The following is a 25,342-nucleotide window of genomic DNA, read 5'->3' as shown; positions in this document are numbered from 1 at the left end:
ATTAAGAGTCTCTTAAGGCATGGAGCCTTTAAACACCCAGCATGGAGCCTACTTGATTGATTGATTGATAGATAAGGCAAGCTTGGTTCTCAAAGATTAGTTTCATACTTGCAAACATTCTATTTTTAACCTCAAAATGTATCACATGGATAAGTGAGGACTCCTTAGGCAGCTATACTTAAAGATATATAAGTATATACTATACTTATATGCTTTTATAATAAGGTCTGCGAACAAAGAAATCTATTTCTCTATTCAATATACACGTTAAAAAGGAAAGGCAGGTTTGCTCCTTTTGCCTTGTGATATTCCACCAATTTATTCACTTTAAAGGGTGAGAAAAGATCTACTTTTCTATTCTTATTTGGTAACAACTTACCTGTCATTCAGTGACAACTATACCACTGTAAAATGAGTTTACCAACACCAAGAAGCATACGTCATATAAAAATAACACAATTATTAAAAATAAACATCGTTAGACATTCTGAACAAAACTGTTCTGGTCAAGTGAAATATCAAATTAAAGAGAACATATAAAGTCTTATAAATATGTCATGGAATATTGAAACTAATAACCTAGGATGAATTAGTATTAACTTTAACAACTCCATTGGAATGAAACCCTTACACTGTAACAAGTAAGACTATGCTAAGGTTTTTATATCTTTAAGTTTCGTATACATTTGAACCTAAAATGTATACTAGCGAAGCATCATTTTCCTTAATAACAATGTAAGTGCGCCATCTAGTGGAAAGAGTACCTACCGCCCTCGCAAGCTTAACATTTCAGAAAAGTATTAAGAGCAAAGAAAGTATTTCCAATGCTCTAATACTAGAAGAGATAATTTACTCAAAATAACATAAATAGTAAAAAAAAGAATGAAGATTCAGGCAAGGGAGAGAGAATTCCTCTTCTGAAACACCTTCTAAACCTTTCCATCGTATAAACTTATCATAAACTTAATGACTTTAAAGCTTTTACCTCCTTGAGTTAATCAGAACCTGGCCCTCCTGGGGACACTCCAAATCCCTCACTTGACAGCTACTGATTCACTCCTATCCCAGATATTTCAGAGTAAAGAGGTGAGCTCTTTGCTCCCCTCACCGCTGACAGACTATTACTTTACAACCCTCTTCTATAAAGCATGATTCCTTTGAAGTTCACACCATCTGACTTCAACATGCTTCATTCTGCCATCTACAACCCTAATTCCAGTTCTCGCTCACTAGACTTTCTGCCATTTAGCTCAGTCTTTTCCATTCCAAGACCTGCCTTCATGTACAACCAACTGGAATGCACATGTCCAACCTCTGCCCTAAGCACCAGACCCACGTATCCCTCCCCACGTGAAGTCTTCACTAAACACCTCAAATTCAGGGGCGCCTGGGCAGGTCAGTTGGTTAAGTGTCTGCCTTCAGCTCAGGTCATGATCCCAGAGCCCAGGGATCGAGCCCCACATCAGGCTCCCTGCTCAACAGGGATATCTGCTTCTCCCTCTGCCCCTCACCCACCCCACTTTATGCTCACTCACTCTCTCAAAAAACAAATGAAACCTTAAAAAAAGAAAACACTTCAAATTCAATATGTATAAAACTCAGCTTACAATCTACACACTTCCCCCCCTTAGGCCATCATCAGTGTTTTCTCAGTCAACGGCACACACAACTAGATGGCTGCACCAGGCAGAAATGGAGGACACAGCTTTGTTACTTCATTTAGCTGCTCTCTCACCCAAATATCAGAAAGGCATTCGATTCCGCTAGATCAGCATCTCTTAAATGCATTCATATTTCTCAATTTCCCCTCTCACTGCCCTAATCCAAGCATCTGCTCTGCCTTAAGGAGATTCCACAGAACCTACTCACTCATCTCACTGAATCGATGCTCACATATTCTGTACTGGACCCTGCAATCAAAAAGACTTGTTTTCAAAGACCTTTATGCTTCATTCACAGCGAGGCACAAAGCAACTAGTATTTGTGGAATAAAATGTATGTCAGAGTGAAAAATAATAAAGATTCAAATAATCAAATATCCCCGCATTCTAACGACACTATGGTTTTACAGATGAAGTAGAATATTTGTAATTACTGATATTAACTGTTCCTAGCCTATGGCCAGAATAAAATAAAGATTCAGTCTATGACCAGAGGCTCCCAACTACGTACTGAAATTATGGCTTCAATGGTGCACTCATTCTCTTGATTATATATAGCAACAGTTTTAAACAGGGGATAACCATTATCTTCTGGTAGCACCTAACTATTTAGGCACATTAATGACTAGTCAGATGAATAAGCACAGAAAAACAGAATTATTGCCCTTAGAAGGATTCTAATTTCTTGTTCAATAGCAGATTGAGCTTCTGGACTCAGTTTCCCAGTATCACTGTAGGTCATAACTCTAAGCTAAAACAAACGAAAAAAAAAAGAAATTGAACAGAAACACCCTAAACCACTAATAAATGTAAACAGAGGAAGTACTATCCTATACTTAAGGAAGCCTCATCAAGGCCAAGGAAGAAATTCAGTATAGAAATTTAATCATTCTTCTGAAAGTGTAAGACTAAAAAGTATGAACAAGAGAGAAACTTTAAAATCCCAACTATGGTTCTGAGTACGTTCTTAGAAAACCTTTGTCACTATTCCAAATCCAGAAATCCACAATGTAGTGTGTTGGAAGTGCCGTGTGAAGCCACAGTGATAACGTAGGAGAGTGAAATGCGTGGGAAGAGCAAAGTAAGCAAGCTCGGCAAACAGAAGTTTTAGGTCATATGAACAGAAATAGAATATCTTATCATTTGCTTAACTCATGACATACTATTATTGTTCAAGCAGCCAGAATGGAAAGTGAATACTATACTTTAGCACTCAAAAAAAAAAAAAAAAAAGTTTAGTTTAGAATGAGCTGTGACAAATCTACTCGGAATGAGACAGGGGGAAAGTAAATGTTACCAATTTATAACGAGAACCCTCTCTCCTACGGTGCCTGGGGTAGCTCAGTGGGTTAAGAGACTCACTTCAGCTCCGGTCACGGTCCCGGAGTCCTAGGATCAAGTCCTGCACTGGGCTCCCTGCTCAGCTGGGAGTCTGCTTCTCCCTCTGACCATCTCCCCTCTCATGCTCGCTCTCTCCAATAAAAAATAAAGTCTTAAGAATAAAAAAAGAACCCTGTCTCATAAGGAGGCACTTGGCAAATCATCACTTGATTCATGAGCGAGGGGTAAATTAGCTATTACCTTTTCGCTCATTCCAAATTTGGTAACCATCCGCTTTGCAATTTTAGTTGCATTATCAAAATCACTGGAAGCACCTAAAAGTTAAAAATATAGACTCAGTATTTAAAAATATTTTTATATCAGCAAGCACAATCTGAACTAAAGCCATTCTTTACAGCCAACCTGTTGTGATATGGTCAGTTCCAAATATAAGCTCCTCAGCCACTCTTCCTCCCATGCTAACATCCATCTGCGCAAGCAGCTGAGCTCTAGTTTCGTTCCATCTGTCATTCTCAGACAAGAGGGACACCTAGACAATTGGAAACAAAGAAAAACTCCAGACACAGTTGGAAATGCTTCTATTAATGATCAGAATTATCATCTGGCTCTTGCTATAGCACTTCATGTCATGATGCTGACAGCTCAAAGACATTTAGTAGAGATGGTCTCAGGCGACTAACGATAAAACTGGCATTATGCAAAGGAAGAAAAATTCTTTATAAAGCAAAAGTTCATTTTATGTGTCATAGCTATATAACCCTGCAATAGGATAATGCTGCAATAGGATGGACTTGTACCCAGGTGCCGAAAAAGAAAGGCTTAAAATGTCTATCGTTAGAAAGATAAGAAGGGGCGCCTGGGTGGCTCAGTGGGTTAAATAAAGCCTCTGCCTTCGGCTCAGATCATGATCCCAGGGTCCTGGGATCAAACCCCGCATCAGGCTCTCCGCTCAGTGGGGAGCCTGCTTCCTCCTCTCTCTCTGCATGCTTCTCTGCCTACTTGTGATCTCCGTCTCTCAAATAAATAAATAAAATCTTAAAAAAAAAAAAGAAAGATAAAATGAAACTTGTACTCAGCGAGAAAAGTCTTAGAAAGACTAGCAAACCACTAACCTAGTTTCTTTGCGGAGGGGAAAAAGCAATGACATATTTAAGAATGATACTTTGTTGTCATTCCAGACTTAAATTTCATCATGTAAATATATAATATTTGAACTATTAGTATTTATTAACAGGTAAGTTTCACGAGTATCTCTGATCTCACAATGGTTCAGAAACTTATAGAAGAAAGTTATCAGCAAACTTAGAACTTAGTTGAATTTTCTTTTTTTTTTTTTTAAAGATTTTATTTATTTATTTGTCAGAGAGAGAGAGGGAGAGAGAGCGAGCACAGGCAGACAGAATGGCAGGCAGAGGCAGAGGGAGAAGCAGGCTCCCTACCGAGCAAGGAGCCTGATGTGGGACTCGATCCCAGGACGCTGGGATCATGACCTGAGCCGAAGGCAGCTGCTTAACCAACTGAGCCACCCAGGCGTCCCAGTTGAATTTTCTTTTTAATTATTTTCCTCAACAGTTTCCTACATAAGCTTTTGGAGAGTGTTATTTGAAAGAAAAGAAAAAAAAACAAGATACTTACATGTCCAAGTGTTGGCCCTCTTGGCATGATTGTAGCTTTGTTGATAGGCATTGCATCCTTAGTGTAATATGCAATAATAGCATGACCGGATTCATGATATGCTGTGATGGTTTTGTTTTTATTGTCAATTTCCACACTTCTACGTTCAGGCCCTAAGGATAAAAATTTATTGAATAAAATTATTCCATTAGGAAGGAATATTTAGATGAATGAAACCCACTTGCCTTTAAGTAATTCTTAGAGTGACATGACTTAATATCGTTATTAAGTTATTTTAAACCAAAATAACTTGCCAACTGACAACAAAATTGTAAGAGCTGTCCTCTTACTCCTTACTATCAACCAGGAAAGTTTAATTCTATTTCCAGAAAATAAATTTAAACAAGAAATGTCACAGCTAAATTGTTCTGAAGCCAATTCAAGATTTAAAATCAAATACTGAAAATTAGCAAAATTTTTGTTTTATCTGTACAATTATTCTTTTATCAGCAATACCAGATAAGAGTAAACACAGGGTACCCCCTGCCCCCAAAGAGTATAATCATATAAACTGTATTTGTTCTGTAAGAGGCCCAGTTGTATGGCTACTTTTGAGTAAATATTTTCTTGCTCCTGTACCTTTCTTTCTTGTAACATTTTTCTCAAAAAGAATTTATTCTCTAACATAATGAACAGTGTAAGACAGGGGGAAAAAAAAAGAGAGAGAGAAAACCTACCCATTAGAATTTTATCTTTGGAAAACTCTGGTTCCTTCATGGTAACCATTTCCTTTCCATCAATAGCTGCCTTTAATGCAGCCTGGTTCACAAGATTCCCCAACTCTGCTCCAGAAAAGCCAACAGTACCTCAAGCTATAATTTCTGGGTCCACAGCTACATAGATAAACACAATATTAAAATTCCAAAACGACTCTTCACAAATGACTCATATTCTGAAAGAAAATAGAAAACAGCTATCCTGAACCAGAACTTAAAATACTTATATCACTGTAACAACAAAATAAACTTACTTTTTCTAAAGGAAAACCAAAACTGCCATTAAAGAGATCATTAAAATCCCACTGGGACACATCACAAAAGTTCTTAAATTTAAATAACTTTGTTAAAAATTAAAAAATGCAGAGTTGCCAGACATGATTTATAAACCTTCAAATTATGGCCTAAACAGTTACTAGCCTAAGCACAGCTGAGAATGTATATGCATAGAACATTTTGTTTTCTGAATTTCATCTTGAAATACTTTATACATAAGTATTTAGTATTATATGTACATTAATAAAAGCTCCCCTTATTAGAGGAAATATCAGGGTTTTTTTTAATTTTAAAATTTTATTTATTTTTATTTGAGAGAGAGAGTGTGAGAAAGCATGAGAGGGAAGAAGGTCAGAGGGAGAAGACGACTCCCCATGGAGCAGGGAGCCCGATTTGAAACTTGATCCTGGGACTCCAGGATCGTGACCTAAGCAGAAGGCAGTCGCTTAACCAACTGAGCCACCCAGGCGCCCCAACATATCAGGTTTTATAAATTGATTCACCTATCCTTGAAAATACTACAGCTTGTCTACGGCCATACCACCCTGAACGCGCCCGATCTCGTCTGATCTCGGAAGCTAAGCAGGGTCGGGCCTGGTTAGTACTTGGATGGGAAAATACTACAGCTTAATTTAATAGCTGCATTTATTACTCAAGTGGGTCCATATATTTTCATATGTTTGTCTTACAATTTGCCTCTTTTGGGCCCAAAGTGATGATATTTTATGTGCTTTTTCTACTATTTCATATTTTACATTCATCTAAAAACACTTATATTTATCTGCAAGTATTATCTGAAAACTCTCAAGAAACCATTCTTTTTTAAAAAAAGGAATTTTTTTTAATTTTAAAATTTTAAATTAATCAAATTCACTAAATTTATTATTTTAATTCTGTTTAATTATTTTATATCTAATTATTCATTTGTAATAATTTTATTTATAATAATTTATTTGTATCTAATCATTTTAAATTTATTATTTATTTAATATTAATTAGATTTATTTTTAAATTTTTAAATTTTTTTGAGAGAGTGAGCAAGAAAGAGCACATGAGCAGGAGCAGAGGGAGAGGGACAAAAAGACTCCCTTGCTGAGCAGGAAGCCTGATGGCGGGGCTTGATCCCAGGACCCTCACAACCTGAGCCAAAGGCAACCACTCAACCAACTAGGCCACCCAGGAGCCCCACAAACATCCTTTAGCATTGGGATTCAAACGACAGAATGTCCTACATATATAATTATCAAAAAATAAACTTTTTAAAAAGGAAATACAAATGGAGAGAAAAGAGAACATAGAAAAAACTGGTCTTCTGAGATATTTATCAAGTAAGGACCACAAATAGGGCGGAATGAAATATTACCATTACACAGAGAAAATAATAAAGTTTGTTACTAGAATTAGACTTACACTGATCAAACTTTATTTTATTGAGATACCATTTCAAAATTTCTGTTCGACCTTTTACATCTGGTCTTGGAACTGTAACTTGCATGCCAAAATGACCAGGACGTATTAAGGCACTAAAGGGAGAAAATGAGAAGAAAATATAAATTAATAATCTGAGTACTGAAGGTCAAGTTAAATAGGACTGACACTCTGAAGACAAGAGGGAAAGATAATGGCAACCAGAAGTTGGATAGAGTTTTGTTTCTTATTTTAATTCCGGGACAGCCAACATACAGTGCTCTGTTAGTTTCAGGTGTACAGTACAGTGATTCGACAATTCCACACGTCACCCACTGCTCATCACAAGTGCGTTCCTTAATCCCCATCACCTATTCCAGCCTAGACTGGAAACCTGAATATAAACATTCAGAGCACTCCTTGTAAAACATGGCTCAAGTAACAGTTTCAATAACCAGAAGGCAGGACAAAGGTTGATAGGAGATAGATAGCAGGCACCCCTCATAAACAAAATCATGCAAGCTAGTCACTCTAGGAACAATAATTCTACAGCAGTCTATTATGAGAGCTACACTGTGATAGCTTCCTATCACAACTGCTCTAAGTATAGAATGTTAAACCACAGACTTAGGCAAAGATTAAAAAAAAAACTATTAGATCAAATTAAAATATGAATACCTTCTATGACAAAATCAAAAATTTAAAACTGTAATAAATTTTATTTTAAAAATGTTCTCCACCACCCCCAAACTTTTGTGATATAAAGTTGTCAGAAGATTCATTTAACAACTTTCCTGAAATTTAATTTACACATCACAGATTTCAAAGTACATAATCCAGTGGTTTTTAATGTAGTCAGAGTTGTGCACTTACCAAAAATCTAACTTAAGAATATTTTATTCCCCCACTCCAAAAAGAAACCCCATAGCCACCAACAGTCACTCTCCATTCTTCCCTCCTTCTAGCAGCCACTAATCTACTTTCTGTTGCCACTGATTTGCTTATTCTGGACATTTCACATAAACAGAATCATATGTGATGTTTGGTGATGGGCTTCCTTCTCTTTTATTTTTTTTTAAAGATTTTATTTATTTATTTGACAGAGAGAGATCACAAGTAGACGGAGAGGCAGGCAGAGAGAGAGAGGGGGAAGCAGGCTCCTTGCTGAGCAGAGAGCCCGATGCGGGGCTCGATCCCAGGACCCTGAGATCATGACCTGAGCCGAAGGCAGCGGCTTAACCCACTGAGCCACCCAGGCGCCCCAACTCTTTTAAAGTTCATCTACGTTTCAGTACGTATTGGTACTTGTCCAAAAAAAGTCTTTTAATACATACTTACCTAATGCCTCTGGGAAGTATGTGGCTCCTATTATGATAACTCCTTCATTGGGTTTAAAGCTGGTAAAAAAGAAGAAAAGTAACATTTCACTCAAAATTAAAACAATACACATTTAAAAATGCTCTACACAAAACTATCATTAAATTTAGTAACAGTAAAGAAAAGGGACTGATCCTTTTTATACTCAAAGTGATAAGACATCTCTATCATTTTTTAAAAAGAACAAATGTTACTACGCCAGTACACTTTAATAAAACTGCTAACAATACATCACAAAGTCATGTCTTCACGGTATTTGTTCTACTTAGGAAGACATAACCTAACAGAAAAGGCTAGGGAACCTGACTAATTTGTGAAAAATTATTCTCAAGCTAACCACTTCAAATTATTTGCTCCTAGACTTCCCCTTTGGTTCCAAAAGATCATACGTGGTTTTAAGAAGTCCTTCCTTCTCTCAAAGCAACCCCACCTCTTGCTCTTTATATTTTAAAAACTGATGCAAACTTTTATTTTGTTTTTTTTTAGAGTTTTTTTTTAAAGATTTTATTTATTTATTTGACAGACAAAGAGATCACAAGTAGGCCAGGCCTGGGCAAAGAGAGAGGGGAAAGCAGGCTCCCTGCTGAGCAGAGAGCCCAATGCAGGGCTCAATCCCAGGACCCTGAGATCATGACCTGAGCCCAGGGCAGAGACTTTAATCCACTGAGCCACCCAGGAGCCCCTGATGCAAACTTTTAATCTACCACAACATTAAAATCGAGTCACAAACTGTAGGAACCACCAAACACTCTTTACGTCTCCAGACTAGTATTCTCAATAGGAACCATCACTTTCCTGTCATGCGACAATCAATGAAAAAAGGTACAGAGATCACCAATTAAGAAGAGCTGATACCTCAGTCACCCCATTAGTAATGGAAAGAACACAATACAGAGAATCCAGCTTGTCTTGACTTCACAGGGACTACTCTGTTGCCTACATGTTTTTCCTCTTTCTTTTTTTTTAAGATTTTATTTTTAAGTAATCTATATACCCCATGTGGGGCTCAAATGTACAACTCTGAGAGGAAGAGCTGCATGCTCCACTGACTTAGCCAGATGCCCCGCTATTTCTCGAATGTTCCCAAATATATTACCATGTCCCAAAGACAGATGAAGATTCAATTACCCATCCATTTCAGCAAGAAGCTGGTTTATAGTCTGCCTGGAATATGGATGCACTGGAGACTCAATTCGCTTCCCACCAACAGAATCTAATTCATCAATAAATATAACACAGGGAGCATTTGCTTTTGCTTCGCCTAGGAAAAGAGAAGAGATACAAATAAGTTTAATGAAATCAATGTTTTTTGAACAAAATCATGTAAATATTAAAAACCTGTAAGACTGTCAAAGGCAACAAAAGACATTCATTAAGGACAAAGTACATAAAATGAGATCTCTTCTGGGGCGCCTGGGTGGCTCAGTGGGTTAAAGCCTCTGCCTTCGGCTCAGGTCATGATCCCAGGGTCCTGGGATTGAGCCCCACATCGGGGCTCCCTGCTCAGCAGTGAGCCTGCTTCCCCCTCTCACTCTCTGCCTGCCTCTCTGCCTACTTGTGATCTCTGTCTGTCAAATAAATAAATAAAATCTTTAAAATGAGATCTCTTGGGTGCCTGGGTGGCTCAGTGGGTTAAGCCGCTGCCTTCGGCTCAGGTCATGATCTCAGGGTCCTGGGATCGAGTCCCGCATCGGGCTCTCTGCTCAGCAGGGAGCCTGCTTCCTCCTCTCTCTCTCTGCCTGCCTCTCTGTCTACTTGTGATCTCTCTCTGTCAAATAAATAAATAAAATATTTAAAAAAAAAATAAAAAAAAAATAAAATGAGATCTCTTCTTTTAAAACTGATTTAAGAACAGTAGCATCAGGAAAAAAACTGTACCATACAAAATGATATATAATAAAAAACAACTGAGTATTCATTCTTTTGACTGTACAAGCCACAGTTAGATCTGAGGTTAACTATTCCTTAATTACATACTGCTGAATTAATGAATAAGATAAAAAGGACAACAACAACAGAAAACTCAGCTTTTCAACAGGCCCCAACCTCACCTAACACATCTAGCTCCTCTACTAGGGGAAAGTACAGTTCTGTTTTAGATGACACATTAAATTACCTAAAATTAAAACCCCACAATGGTGAGGTCAGCTATCAATCAAAATTGAATAGGAAATAAAGGGTAAGAATCCCTTTTCCCCTAAAATTAACAAAATTTTGTATCGTATGAAAGATACATTAAAACGTACTAAATAGATTTCTGATACGGCTGGCTCCCACACCCACAAACATTTCATCAAATTCTGATCCAGAAGCATAATAAAAAGGAACATCAGCTTCTCCAGCCACAGCTCGAGCAAGAAGAGTCTTTCCTGTCCCTGGTGGTCCAACTAAAAGTATCCCTAAAAGAGAAAACAAATTCACTGATTCAACTTAAAAAATAAAAATAAAACCTGATGTGAGCCTATGAAACAAATAGTTATTAATTAATGTATACATAGTTTTGAGGTTGAAAGCACATGACTATTATTTTGAAACAAAGCAAAACATGTCTCTGGTAATGATTCACTTTGGGAACTTCTTCAAAACTAATTTCCCTCTACCGTGAGAGAATGGACCATAATAAACTTACTTGTCATTAAACAAGTAAGATAAAATTCACATAAACACAGATTAAAAGATTAAGCAACCAAATGTGACACATGAACCCCTGACACATATTTCAGAAACTCTGATGAAAATTTGATTTGGACATCTGATGAAAAATGAAAAAATTCCAGAGTACAAGATATTAAGGAAATAGTATTTAATTTTATTTGGTAGGATAAATTATTCTCTTTAGGATAATGTCCTTAGTCTTAGGTGACACATAACAAAGTATGTAGAGGTAAAGTAGTTCATTTCTACAGCTTTTTTTTTTTTTTAAGATTTTATTTATTTATTTGACAGAGAGAGAGATCACAAGTAGACAGAGAGGCAGGCAGAGAGAGGGGAAGGGAAGCAGGCTCCCTGCTGAGCAGAGAGCCCGATGCGGGGCTGGATCCCAGGACCCTGAGATCACGACCCGAGCCGAAGGCAGCAGCTTAACCCACTGAGCCACCCAGGCGCCCCATTTCTACAGCTTTGTAACTTTTCCTATGTTCGAAAATTTTCTTAACAGCAGTACATTTTTTATAAGTTGGAATAACAGATTTCTCTGGTCTCCATGACTTTTCATTTTTCATTTAAAAAGGCCAAAAAAACCCTATATTATTGCTATATTTTAACATAAAAAACTCTTTTTAAAGGAAAGTTGTTGAAAAATACCCTTAAGACTACCCTTGTATTGCCATGTTATTGTCATTCTTAACTGGTTTAAATGGCAGAATGTATTTTTGTAAATGAGAATTTTGCCACAATTTTATAAAATATCCCTTGTGATTAGAAAGCAAAGTGTTTAACTATTCTATGACTTTAAACTTTAAACTTTCTGATGTTATAGTACTGATTTTAATAAATGAATCCTAAATTAGCAGAGATTCATACCAACACTTTTATACACTGCTGAACATTGTCAGTAGAGATAGTGGGCGGTTTAGAAACAAACCTTAAATATGAGTGCCACCTTTAACTTACCAATTCCATTTCTAGAATTAGAACCCAGAATAATGAATAAATAAATGAGTAAATCTAGAATTTATTCTGAAGAGATAATTAAGGATGTAGGCAAAGCCTTGAGATAAGATGATCATCACAAGTGCTGATTTTATCATTTTCATTAAAAATGTCTGAGTATAGTTGACACACAGTCACATTAGTTTCAGGTGTACAACATAGTGATTTGACAAGTTTAAACATTATGCTGTGCTCACAAGTGTAGCTACCCTCTGTCACCATACAACACTATTACAGTATCACTGACGGTATTTCCTATGCCTTTTACTCCTCTGACTTACTCATTCGACAACTGAAAGCATGTTTCTCTCTTTCCTCTTCATACATTTGGCCCAGCGCTCACACTGCTAATTTTAACCACAAAGCACTGGAAACCGCAAAACACTGGAAACTGTCAACGTTTAAGGTAAGTGATTACAGTATAACATGGTCACATAGTCCAAGGACACCACAAAGTCATTACAATCTTGTATCCAATTCTAGCATATGGTTTTCCCTCACACCAACAAACAATTCTCCAACACCAGTCGGGCACCCTAACATTCCAATCAATTCTGACGCTACCTACCTGGAGATAGCATCAAATACCCTAAGTTAAGGACTTCATCCCAAAAGACTGAAGAATACATACTAACTTGTGGAAAGTTTCGGCCCTCTTATCACATGGTTGATTCTCCTGGCAACCAGCTGCTAACCTTAGGTGTGCTCTAAAAGTCGGCTCATTAATGGAAGAGAAATCTATTGCTGTCATCAGTATAATGACTACAAGAAACGGGACTAAGACTAAATATATATTTCTACTTATAAATCACAACAGTCACTAAAAGAGAAAACATCAAAGACAAACAGGACTATTCCACAAATTAGTATGTTTTGAGGTCATCAAAGATCCACACCCACTCCCATGATAACAGAGTGAGGAGGGGAGCCTGGGTGGCTCAGCCAGTTAAACATGAGACTTCGGCTCACCTCACGACAGGGTCGTGAGACTGATCCCCGCATGGGGCTCTACACTGAGTGCACAGTCTGCTTCAGATTCTCTCCCTCTGCCCTCCCCTCACCGGCTCCTGCACTTGCATGTGTGCTCACTCACTCTCTCTCAAATAAATAAATAAGTAAATAAACGAATAGGCTAAACAACCTTTTCAGATGGAAGAAAAATCAAGGGGTGCCTGGGTGGCTCAGGCAGTTAGGCAGCAACTCTTGATTCTGGTTCAGGTCATGATCCGTCTGGCTGAAGATTCTCATTCTCTCTCTCCCTCCGTCCCTCCCCACCGCCTGCTCTCCTTCTCTCTCTCTCTTTCTCTAAAATAGTTTAAAAAAAAAAAAGATTAAAGAAAAACCTAAATGTGTAAACCTGGATTGAGTCTTAAACCTGGATTTGGGGTGGGGCATGGGAGGACCTCACTACAAAAGGTATTAGTAAGAGAAATGCAGAAATTTGAATATAACTAAACTTCATAATTAGTTCTGGAACCGTGTGAAATTTCCTGACTTTAATAACTATACTGGAGTTATGTAATAGAATACTGTTCTACTTTAGGAGATACATAATGAGGTATTTGAGGTTAAAGGAGCATGATATCTACGATTTACTCTTAAACAGTTTAAAAATACATTTATTTAAGAAACTGAGTAAATGAGACAAAGTCCTAAAAAACTATTGAGTTCGGTTAAGAGTACAGAGAGTTCTTGCACTATTCTCACAATTTAAAATCTGAAATTGTAATAAAATTCAAAATCCCCCTCCTCTCAAAAACAGGTTATACAATGGTATGTTCAGAATGAAGACTTCTTTGTAAAATAGCCACGAAGAACTAAACTTTAAGCTTTTAAGTTGGTAAAAATTAAATTAGCAATGGAATGTAGTATTTTTTTTTCATGTCAAGTCATGGATAAAGGGAAGGGACCTTACCTTTTGGAAGTTTACCTCCAAGCACAGTAAATTTTTGTGGATTTTTCAAGAATTCAAGAACCTCCTATAGTTCCTGTTTAGCTTCCTCCACATAAAATGACACAATTTATCAAATGATTATAAATAATGATTAGATTATCACAGCCTTCTCTTTGAAAATAATAAATTGAACTGGAAATTAACTAGAAGACTCCCTTACAAATGCACACACAAAAGGGTTTTCACCCAACTCCTTTGCCAATTAAACGGTCTCCTTAAATATCTCAACAAAAAAATATTCTTAACTTCTTAAATTTTTGAGAAATAGTGTTTCCCCAGTTAACAAGGACTTACATTCACAGCTCTAGTTAAATGTGTCAGCGGCATTTGACATAAACAGAAAGACTCACAAGTTTCAAATCCAGAACTTTTGACCTGGTTTATAAGCTTCAGGGCAAATTATGTGGGCTTAATACATATCAGTGAAAAGGGAGTCTGTGTGTTTAAGTTATAACATTACCTTGTGATTAACTCTTAGATTATTTTCATTATAAGGAATTACGACTAGATCGTAAATGACTTAGTTCCTTAAAATGTCAAAGAATGGAGACTATAATTAAGCTAAAATTAAGCTTTAGTGTACAGATTAAAATTAAGCTAAAATTAAGCTATAGTGTACGGATATTGTTTTGAAAATGGTTGTAGCAAAAAAAAAAAAAAAAAAAGTTTAAACGATTTCGTTCCTTAAGCGTCTGCCTTCGGCTCAGGTCATGATCCCAGCATCTTGGGATCGAGCCCTGCATGGGGCCCAGCAGGAAGCCTGCTTCTCCCTCTCCCACTCCCCCTGCTTGTGTTTACTCTCTTGCTGTGTATCTCTCTTACAAATAAATAATATCTTAAAAAAAAAAAAGATTTAATACCCCCAATACAGAAATCACGTAGAATTAAGATCTCTCGCAAGAATAAAGCCCAATTTGGGGCGCCTGGGTGGCTCAGTGGGTTAAAGCCTCTGCCTTCGGCTCGGGTCATGATCTCAGGGTCCTGGGATCGAGCCCCGCATCGGGCTCTCTGCTCAGTGGGGAGCCTGCTTCCTCCTCTCTCCCTCTCTGCCTGCCTCTCTACCTACTTGTGATCTCTGTCAAATACATAAATAAAATCTTAAAAAAAAAAAAGAATAAATCCCAATTTGGTCAACAAAGATGGCATGCAGAATATTAGCTCAACTTTAAAAACTCTGATTTAAGATTAAGACAGCTGCCTATCAGGGCCGCCCAGGTGGCTCAGTCAGTTAAGCGTCTGCCTTCGGCCCAGGTCGTGATTTCAGGATGCCAGGACTGACTCCCACATCGGGCTCCTGCTCAGTGGGGAGGTCTGCTCCTCTCCCAGCTTAGCTGCCTTTTGCTCACTTTCTCTCAAATGAATGAAATCTTAAAAGGAAAAAGAAGCTGCCTATCAGAAATTAGTTAGCATCCAACAAGAAGTAACAAATACAAATATGTAGAGCCAGAACGGTATCAAAGATGAGTGCAGAAGACCAGATATTAAATACTAGTGGTGGCAGTATGCTGAACTGGAAAGCAAAGACCCTTAGAGAGGAGAAACCACCATGACTTGGCGCTACCACAGAATATAGACCTTGTGTTCCAGACTTAAATTTTTGAAGGAAAACAAAACAAAACCAGACATCATTAAAAATGTTAGCTATCAATTCAAATTAAAAGCACATTTAGGTGTGTACTTTCATGTATTTATTTTAAATTACACTGGTGTAATAATAGGTTTGCAGCCAATTTGCAACACTATATTAGACAACTTTAAATAGTTCTCAGTGGGGAAAAAAGAACTCAAGTACATTGGTCACGGTTAAAAAGAAACTACCTAGACAAACCATAAGTGACTCTTAAGCTCACAAAACAAACTGAGGGTTGCTGGGGGGAGGGGGGTTGGGAGAGGGGGGGTGGGGTTATGGACATCGGGGAGGGTATGTGCTATGGTGAGTGCTGTGAAGTGTGTAAACCTGGCGATTCACAGACCTGTACCCCAGGGATAAAAATACATAATATGTTTATTAAAAATAAATAAATAAATAAATAAATAATTTAAATTTAAAAAAAAAAAAAAAGAAAGAAAAAGAAACTACCTGACAAGAAGTGTACCAAAACATGAAACATCTCTGGGCTGAAGGGCATTATGAAAATCCAGAATTAAACTCATGACTCTCTTAGATTCCTAATTCATTTTCTAGGACTTTCTCTAGGAAGTATACAATCATTATTAAAGAGTAAATGAGTTTTTTAATTAGGCTTAAAATGGTCTTTGAAAGATACTGATTCAATTATTAAAACTTAATAAAATGTTTGTAAAGTTAACATTTCTAAGTAAAGCTCTGTCCACCCCTAAGGAGAAATGCATACATATGTTCACCAAGAAACATAAAAAATATTCACAAGACCACTCTTTAGGCCTAAACTAGAAACAACCCAATGTCTACCTAATGGAGAATACACACTATTGTGACTCATAGAATACTATGCAATGGGGATGAATGAAGTAAAACTTCATGTAAAAACATGATGGATCTCATAAACATCACATTGAATGAAAGAAGCCATATACACTACATGTATTATGTTTATGTAAAGTTCAAACACAGGCCAAGTAATACATGTTATGAGACAGAACGATACGCTTTCAGTAGGAAGAAAGGGACACTAGGAAGTTTCTGGTAATATTTTATTTCTTGAGCTGGGTGCCAATAATATACTAAGTTCACTGCGTGAAAACTTACTAAGATACATATTTGTGATTTGTACAGTTTTGTGTGAATGCTAAGCTTCAAAATTTATGTTTATAAAGAGATCTGGGGGGCGTCTGGGTGGCTCAGTCAGTAAAGCGGCTACCTTCAGCTCAGGTCAGGATCTCGGGATCCTGGGAGCAAGCCCTACATGAGGCTCTCTGCTCAGCGGGGAGCCTGCTCCTCCCTCTCCCTCTGCCACTCCCTCTGCTTGTACTCTCTCACACGCTCTCTCTCAAATAAATAAATAAATAAAATCTTGGGGCGCCTGGGTGGCTTAGTGGGTTAAAGCCTCTGCCTTCGGCTCGGGTCATGATCTGGGGTCCTGGAATCGAGCCCCGCATCGGGCTCTCTGCCTGCTTACTCCTCTCTCTCTGCTTGCCTCTCTGCCTACCTGTGATCTCTGTCTGTCAAATAAATAAATAAAGTCTTTAAAAATAATAATAATAATAAATAAATAAATAAAATCTTTAAAAAAAAAGTCTTCTCCAAAAAATAGAAAAAAAATTACGTATATAAAAAGATATCTGGCCCTTTATCTATTAAAATACGCTTCTAAATATTCATAACCCCACCCCCCTCTCCCAACCCCCTCCCCCCATCAACCCTCAGTTTGTTTTGTGAGATTAAGAGTCACTTATGGTTTGTCTCCCTCCCAATCCCATCTTGTTTCATTTACTCTTCTCCTACCCCCTCAAAGATATCAATATACTAAAAGAAGGCCAAAAGACATCTGGTCAAGGTAAAAACTAAACTTACATTTCTTCTGCCCAAGCTTTGTGTCAAGAAAATTCCCAACTGAGGTATATAAAATCTATATAGAAGAATATAGTTTAGGGATCAAGGCAATGAATGAAGGTATAAAAGCCCTTATTAGTATTTTTATGGCAACTATATATAAAATTACTCCTCTATAACCAGAAATTCTAGGTAAGGAAATGAAATTCCTATACTAGCTCTTTAAGAGTCGGTAAAACTGATCACAGGTACCACCTACTGACCCACCTATTTTGGTAAATGTTATAAATTACATTGGTCTATATAAATTTAGATTCTATAGGGATGATAGCAATATAAAATTTAAACAGTAATTATATGTTTAGATTAGCACAGAAAACTGTGATAATCTATAAACTTTGTGATGAGCCCTTTGTAGTATTATCAATACGTCTTCTTTAGCTTCATAATCAGACTCATTCCAAAAGAAGTGTAGTCCATTGAGTACTGAAGTATATACACTGCAGGGAGAAAGGAAGAATGCCTCGCGGACCATAATCTCAGCACAGGTTCAATGGAGAGCAGGCTGACTGCGCATCTTAAAATGGGCAGGGCCCTCTGCACTAATCAGTTTTCAAATACTCACCGCACCAACCTCTTCCTCAATTATTCTCTTTTCCCAATTCCGACACGGTTCACAGCTGTTTAAATTGCCAATGGAAGGGAAGGACTAGTTGGTATAAAATTATCACAGTGACTCCTGATACTTTATTCCCTAATAGTCGAGGTTGTGAAAAATATTTATGCGTAGATAGGGAACAGAGTGTGGAAGAGTAGCTGCTCTCATTCTACTCCACATGACAGTGGGCTTTCGCCCGGTCAAACAAGTCAGGCACGTGAATTCTCAGGATCTTTGCTCTCTCTCTTCCTCTGGCTAGAAGAGTCCTTTGCTCAAATACATACATGGTTTAGGCACAGCTGGCTGGCTCAGTCTAGAGCATGTGATTCTTTTTTTTTTTTTTTTTTTTTTTTTTTAAGATTTTATTTATTTATTTGACAGAGAGAGATCACAAGTAGACGGAGAGGCAGGCAGAGAGAGAGAGAGAGAGAGGGAAGCAGGCTCCCTGCTGAGCAGAGAGCCCGATGCGGGACTCGATCCCAGGACCCTGAGATCATGACCTGAGCCGAAGGCAGCGGCTTAAACCACTGAGCCACCCAGGCGCCCTAGAGCATGTGATTCTTGATCTCAGGGTTAAGTCTGAGCCCCATGTTGGGTGTAGAGATTACTTAAAAATAAAATCTTAAAAAGAAATACATGCATGGTTTACTCCATCATCTTCAAATCTTCACTCAAATGTCACCTTCTCAGACACTGAATATCCCCATTTAAAACTGGGAACTTTCTCTCAAAACTCCCAATCTTCTTCATGCTGCTCCATATTTTTCCCATAAGACTTCGTCACATTTGAGCATACTCTATTATTTCCTTATATGCAATATCATGGTTTAGTTTCTGTTAGAAATGACAGCAGAGATTTATTTCTTCTGTCCCAATACCTAAAAGAGGGCTGGAGAATACACAGTGAAGCTAAAACTTCCAAGGTTCTAATCATGGCTTCGTTTCTTCTAGTGTCCAGCCCCACCCAGGAGCCCACCAGAGTGGCCTCGTACAAATGACAGTGCCATCACCCACGAAATTCCTAGGTATTTAGAAGCCCTGTGTCAGACATCAGCATCAAAGACCATACTGCAGAAGCAAAGATGCACTTAGTACTCTTGTCATTTAGGGAATTACAAGAGTTTTAGTGCCTCGAACTGGAGGTAGAGACCAATAAATATATTTTCTATTTTATACCTTTAAAATCAAATATTGGCCTTATATAATTAGATAATATTTGAAGACTAAAGGGTAAACTTTTTAACTTACTCCTTTAACATGTTCAAAGTTGACATTTTTCATCTGGACGGGATCTACTGCAGAGTCAAGCCCCATTGTTGTCCGGAAGCGGACTAAAGAGAAAAAAAATAATTGTTTATATATTTGAGGGTTCTAGAATTACCTTCATAAAATACCTTATTATTCAGATGTAAGAAAGTACAGAAAATTATATCTAAGTTTGCATACATTAATTCATAGTGAAGTAAAGAAACTACATCTTCCAGATTTCTAGACCATGTTCAAGGAATAAATGACTCACATTAAAATGACATCTTAATTTTTTTTAAAGATTTAATTTATTTATTTGACAGAGAGAGATATGATGAAAGAAAGAACACAAGCAGGGGGAATGGGAGAGGAGGAACAGGCTTCCCGCAGAGCAGGGCATCTGATACTGGCTCGATCCCAGGACTCTGGGATCATGACCATAGCTAAAGGCAGACACTTAACGACTGAGCCACCCATGCGGCCCTAAAATGACATCTTTACACCTTCCAATTAAAATGAAAAATTATTTCCCTCTTCTCCTATAATATCTAACAAGAGAAATTTAAACCATTCTTAAACTCACCTCTGCATAAAAATCACTTGAGAAATGTATTAATGCACATTCCCAGGCCATGGCCCAGGACTTCCGGTTTGTAGATTTAGAAAAAGGCCCAGGACAGTTTGCATTTTTAACTATCACCCTAAATTATCCTGATACAACTGGTCAGGGATGCATACCATGAGATACACTGCCTTAAACCTAGCATAAAAACAGCACTAGCATTTTATTTAAAAAGGGTAAACCTTAAAAGAGATTATTTCACTTTTCATGCAGCCTCCTCCTCTAGCAACTGTTATTACTTGCCCTCAGATGATATGTATCAGTAATGACATCATTAATAACAGTGAAAGCTTGGAAAGACAGTAAAATACTTCAGATCAACTACGGGGAACTATTACAAAACTTTCTTAAAATCTCTCCCTTTTGGTTAAACTTCCCTACTGAACAGATGTAAGTGAATAAATAGAGCAATTTCTAATTTCCTCAGAAAAAGAAAAAAATATTGTCTGTAAGACAGAAATTTAGATGCCAAAAAAAAAAAGATCAGTACGCAAAACTAGAGTTTTGTTGAAAACACTTAACATACCAAGAATACACAAGTTGGCAGAGCAAATGTAATATAGTAACTCTACATTGGACACTAACAGTTTTAGCCCACTACATTGTTTATTTAAGGATCTACACAGAGGGACTTTATAAATTATGCAAATTAAATTTATAGCCAAGCCACCTGAACCTTATAAGAAATTATGAGGCAATGCACTTCATATTTTGATACATATTTTGGTTTAATATAAGAAATTAAGAAACATAAAATAATAGCCAGAACTAACCCCACCCCTCCAATATCGATCATATGGTGTCCCTACACTGGTTGTGTTTTGAAAATAAGGAGACAAAAGAAGGTGACTCTAGCTATAAAAAGAATATTCTGGGGGCGCCTGGATGGCTCAGTCGGTTAAGCATCTGCCTTCGGCTCAGGTCATGACCTCAGGGTCCTGAAACTGAGCCCCACATCCGGCTCCCTGCTCAACGGGGAGCCTGCTTCTCCCTGTGCCTGCTGCTCCCCATGTTTGCACTCACTCCCTGTCAAATAAATAAAATCTTAAGAAAAGAAAAAAGACTATTCCTGGATGTTAAAATCTCATCTAAGGTTTGATGCCACAAAAAACTTAAAAGGTAACATGCAAGTTCAGGGATGAAGTCCTGATCCAGACCAACTGTTATTCTTTAATTGTTATCAGTTTTTTCTCTCAAGCCAACCAGTCATAAAGAACATAGAAAACACGAGTAAAAACTGAATAGCTGAGAAAGCAACAGGAACTACTTAGGATGGGCATTATTACTTCCTTTTAGACTGGTAAACTGAGAACTACGAGAATCGCTTGAGGCAATTCTTAATTGTATACTAAATTTATATGTGTGTGTGTGTGTGTGTGTGTGTGTGTGTGTGTGTGTGTATTTTTTAGATTTTATTTATTGGAGAGGGGGAGAGAGAAAGCACACACGTAGGGGAAGGTGCAGACGCTTCGATCCCAGGACCCTGAAATCATGACCTGAACTGAAGGCAGATGCTTAACCAACTGAGCCACCTGGGAACCCCAAATTTTTATATATTTATGTATTATATATAAATTTTTCATAACTTTATTGGTGTGTCTTTGAAATAGGGGACTATTTCACTTTGTATTGCTATTATAAAATTATTCTACATGTTTTTTCAATTTTATAATTGGACAGGTGTAATTTTCTAGAAGTCTGGAAAACCAACCATTAACAGAAGCTAAGCTAACATTTTTGCTCTAACATAATCCCTGGAACATTAACAAAATATTATTTTCTCAAAATACAACTTGAAATTTGTACAGTATCTAAAGGAACTTTTCTTGTAACCCACAAAGCAATGTAAATATAATGAGGCCTGATAATGCCGTTGGCATGTAAACATAACAGATTAAAACTTTTCTACCGCAATGCAAAAAACCACCTCAAATTGACCCAATGTGTGAAGTGTTGACTTAGGAAAGAAAGGCCTAGACACCAGAACAGTAAATGCTGGGGTGCCTGGGTGGCTCAGTGGATTAAGTCTTTGCCTTCAGCTCAAGTCATGGTCTCAGGGTCCTGGGATCGAGCCCCACATCACGCTCTCCGCTAAGCAAGGAGCCTGCTTTCCCCTCTCTCTCTGCCTGCCTCTCTGCCTACTTGTGATCTTTCTCTCTCTCTGTCAAATAAATAAATAAAATCTTTAAAAAACAAAAACAAAACAGGAAATGCTTCTTCTCTCCTGTCTAAGGCAGACTATGAAAAAAAAGTCGAGTATTTTAAAGATTAAAAAAAAAGATAAACAAAAAGAGCCTTTACCAGATAAAAATGGATTTTTTAAGAGTCCATAAATGCCAAACAGCAGCAGAACGAAGAGAATCAGACGAGTTCATCTCAGAAAATCTGGAGGAGGAAAAGAAAAATAAAACCTAAATCAAGTAACAACAAAGACAAATGACACCTTGATGAAAAGCAAGAATTAGGTTATTGACGGTAATCATATTCAAACCAAATGCCATTTTGGAACCTGACCTTCTTTTGTATAGTTGCCATGATTTCCTTTCAGCACCCTATTATCAAAAACCTCATGAAGGCACTCATGCTTCTGTCCTTGACTCTGGTTCTCATTTGAGAAAAGGGAGATTGTCAACAGGTATTTCCATTTTGACACAGCTTAAGTTACAAATATAATGGAATATAACCATTGGAAAGGTGCATATGTGTTAGAAAAAATATGTGTAACCACTTAAAGGTAGGACTATGACTTCCTTTCAGATATTCTTCCCAAATATGGATGGTGTCTAATCAACTTACCATTGGTTTTTTGCGTTAGGGCTTGAGCTTTCAGAAAACCCTCTGCAAAACCAGTTTTAAATGCCTCTTGGTGAGCTTCAGTTACATTTTTGTTTTCATGAGTTTGTCCAAACTCTCAACATCTGATCCCCTGTCCCGCAACAGGAACCCCTAAATACACAAACAAGGCATTACTATATAGATCACACTGCCCAATAATATAATGATCACTTACAAAAAAAATCCTTTCAAAAATTCTAGAATTTCTAGTTTTTGTTGACCATCAGAAGAATTACACTAAGACTCAAAAATAAATTACTTAATCAACGGCAAGGAAACTAACCCTGGAACTTACACTTCCATCAGTCGATTAAGAAAGAAACTCTCTGTAAGAACACTATACTGAAAACAGTAGGTCGCCTTTGGACTCAGGGTTCTGATGGTTTGATGTTCACACTCCTTTATCCCTACTAGAGGAAACACCTCATTAATTTATTAAATGTTTACTGAGTACCTTTTACAAACTTGGACTCGTATAGGTTGTGAAAATGTAAAGATAAATAACCAATGATCAGAAAGAATGTCCTCAGTCTACTGGGGAGAGATAAACAAATAACTAATTTTTTGAAATCATTTTGATATTATGTTAGAAGTTCTAGGTCTGGGAGCACCGGGGTGGCTCCGTCGGTTAAGCATTCGACTTTCGGTTGCAGGTCAGGGCATCATCTCAGAGTCACGGATCAAGCCCAACGTCAGGCTCGAGCTCAGCAAGGAGTCTGCCGAAGATTCTCTCCCCTCTCTTTCCCTCCCCCACCTTGCTCCTCCTCTAGTCGCATGCGTTCCCTCTCTCAAGTAAAGAAGATCTTAAAAAGAGAAAAAAAAGAGGTTCTAGGTCTGGTGATAAAATAAATGCTACCTCAGAAGTCAAGAGAGGCATCACAGAGAATAGGATTTCTAAACCACAGGGAACACAAAGCATAAACCATCTGACAGAGCCATGAAATAACAGGCCTTAGCAGTCGGGAACGGCAAGCGATCTCGTATGACAGGACTTTAAATGCCAAGAAACAAGCGCAGCAGAGGTTCAGAGGGGGCCATATTTAAAGATGAGAACAGAAAAATGGTTGGCAGAGGCCAAATGGATGCTACAGCAGGAAACTGACAAGAGAGCAGGGGAATACAATTACTACATTAAAACATTTTAGACAGATGGTGGGTTGGTGGCAGTCTGGAGGCTGGAGTCTGGAGAACTAGCCTGCAGCTCAGAGCTTTCTACCTTGCCTCTCTGCCATGCTCAGCATGTCTCTCATCTGCAGACCAGTTCCCATGTCACAAGCTGGCTGCAGCCTTCTCAGGACCCCATTCAGACACAACAGCATTGAGCAGAAGGAGGGGGACTGCTTATCCAGGTGATTCTGATAACAAGAAAAGAGCCTTTTCTCCAAGAACACGAAGGCCTCTCACATGCAGTGGCATGCCCACATCAGATTCAATAACTGACAAGGGAACTGGGTCACAATGACTGGCTTAGATCCATTAGAATTTCTTGCTGGGGGGGGCGCCTGGGTGGCTCAGTGGGTTAAAGCCTCTGCCTTCGGCTCAGGTCATGATCTCAGGGTCCTGGGATCGAGCCCCGCATTGGGCTCTCTGCTCAGCAGGGAGCCCGCTTCCCCCTCTCTCTCTGCCTGCCTCTCTGCCTACTTGTGATCTCTGTCTGTCAAATAAAATCTTAAAAAAAAAAAAAAAAAGAATTTCTTGCTGGGGTCTGGATACTGTATCTTTCTCAAGGCACACGAGTTAGGGTTACACACTGGAATGCAATAAAGGCTCTACATCCCAAGAAAAGGCAGGAACAGCTTTTAGATGGGCAAACAAGATTTTTATTTCGGGTAAAACTTCTGGAAACTTCGACATGCTTCCGAATGTGTATGGAAGAAGACCAATTGCAACTGTCCACAGCCAATCTCAGACCACCTTGACTATCCTATAATGCTATCCCATCCCAGGAATAGTGTGAGACTTCATCTGAAACTGTGCTAAATTAACTTGCTCCATTTAGTCTGCTTTTTACGTGGCTAGAGAGGAAATAAGGTGGGAGCAACAGCTATTTCTTCTGAGAAATTGGGCTACTCTATCCACAACCTCCTCTGGAAGAACATACACAGTAGCCTGCTACATCCCTTTCATGTATGCCATTGAAGGTTCTGCTGGCCACTTCACAACAATGCTCAAGACAGCCCAAACCTAACAGTAATCGCACACCGCTTTCTTTTAGATAGAAAAGTAAGTTGTAAAGCAATATAAGAAATCTCTCATCTAACTATTTATTGAGCTCCTATTCCATTCTCTTGCCTGGGACTATGGAATTAATGATTGGCAGACATAAGTCATGACCTCGTAGAGCTTGAATCCAGTAGGGAAGACAGGTGTCATTGGTTAACAATAACAATAGAAGCAAATGTAAAATTATCAGTGATAAGCGCGAAGGAAGAGCTGCAAGGCAGGTCCAC

At 38.1% G+C, this 25,342-nt stretch overlaps 1 protein-coding gene and 1 long non-coding RNA gene across 2 annotated transcripts in view; one reads left to right on the top strand and one right to left on the bottom strand.

Annotated features, from left to right (window-relative positions):
* Positions 1-23,936, top strand: part of LOC125106826 (serine/threonine-protein kinase greatwall-like) — a 60,777-nt gene extending 36,841 nt beyond the window's left edge. Inside the window, 3 exon segments of the mRNA XM_047741453.1 lie at positions 12,440-12,509; positions 23,546-23,684; positions 23,826-23,936. Coding sequence (XP_047597409.1) covers positions 12,440-12,509; positions 23,546-23,684; positions 23,826-23,936 — 320 coding nt within the window.
* Positions 18,921-23,010, bottom strand: LOC125107855 (uncharacterized). Its single transcript, XR_007129672.1, has 4 exons — positions 22,854-23,010; positions 22,359-22,442; positions 19,436-19,518; positions 18,921-19,208 (listed from the first exon to the last, which is right to left on the bottom strand). It is a non-coding gene; the product is annotated as an uncharacterized LOC125107855 (long non-coding RNA).
* Positions 23,937-25,342: the final 1,406 nt, after the last annotated feature.

Source organism: Lutra lutra, chromosome 8, assembly GCF_902655055.1.
Source record: "Lutra lutra chromosome 8, mLutLut1.2, whole genome shotgun sequence".
In the NCBI taxonomy this organism is placed as follows: domain Eukaryota; kingdom Metazoa; phylum Chordata; class Mammalia; order Carnivora; family Mustelidae; genus Lutra; species Lutra lutra.
This window is presented reverse-complemented; position numbering and strand designations above follow the sequence as displayed.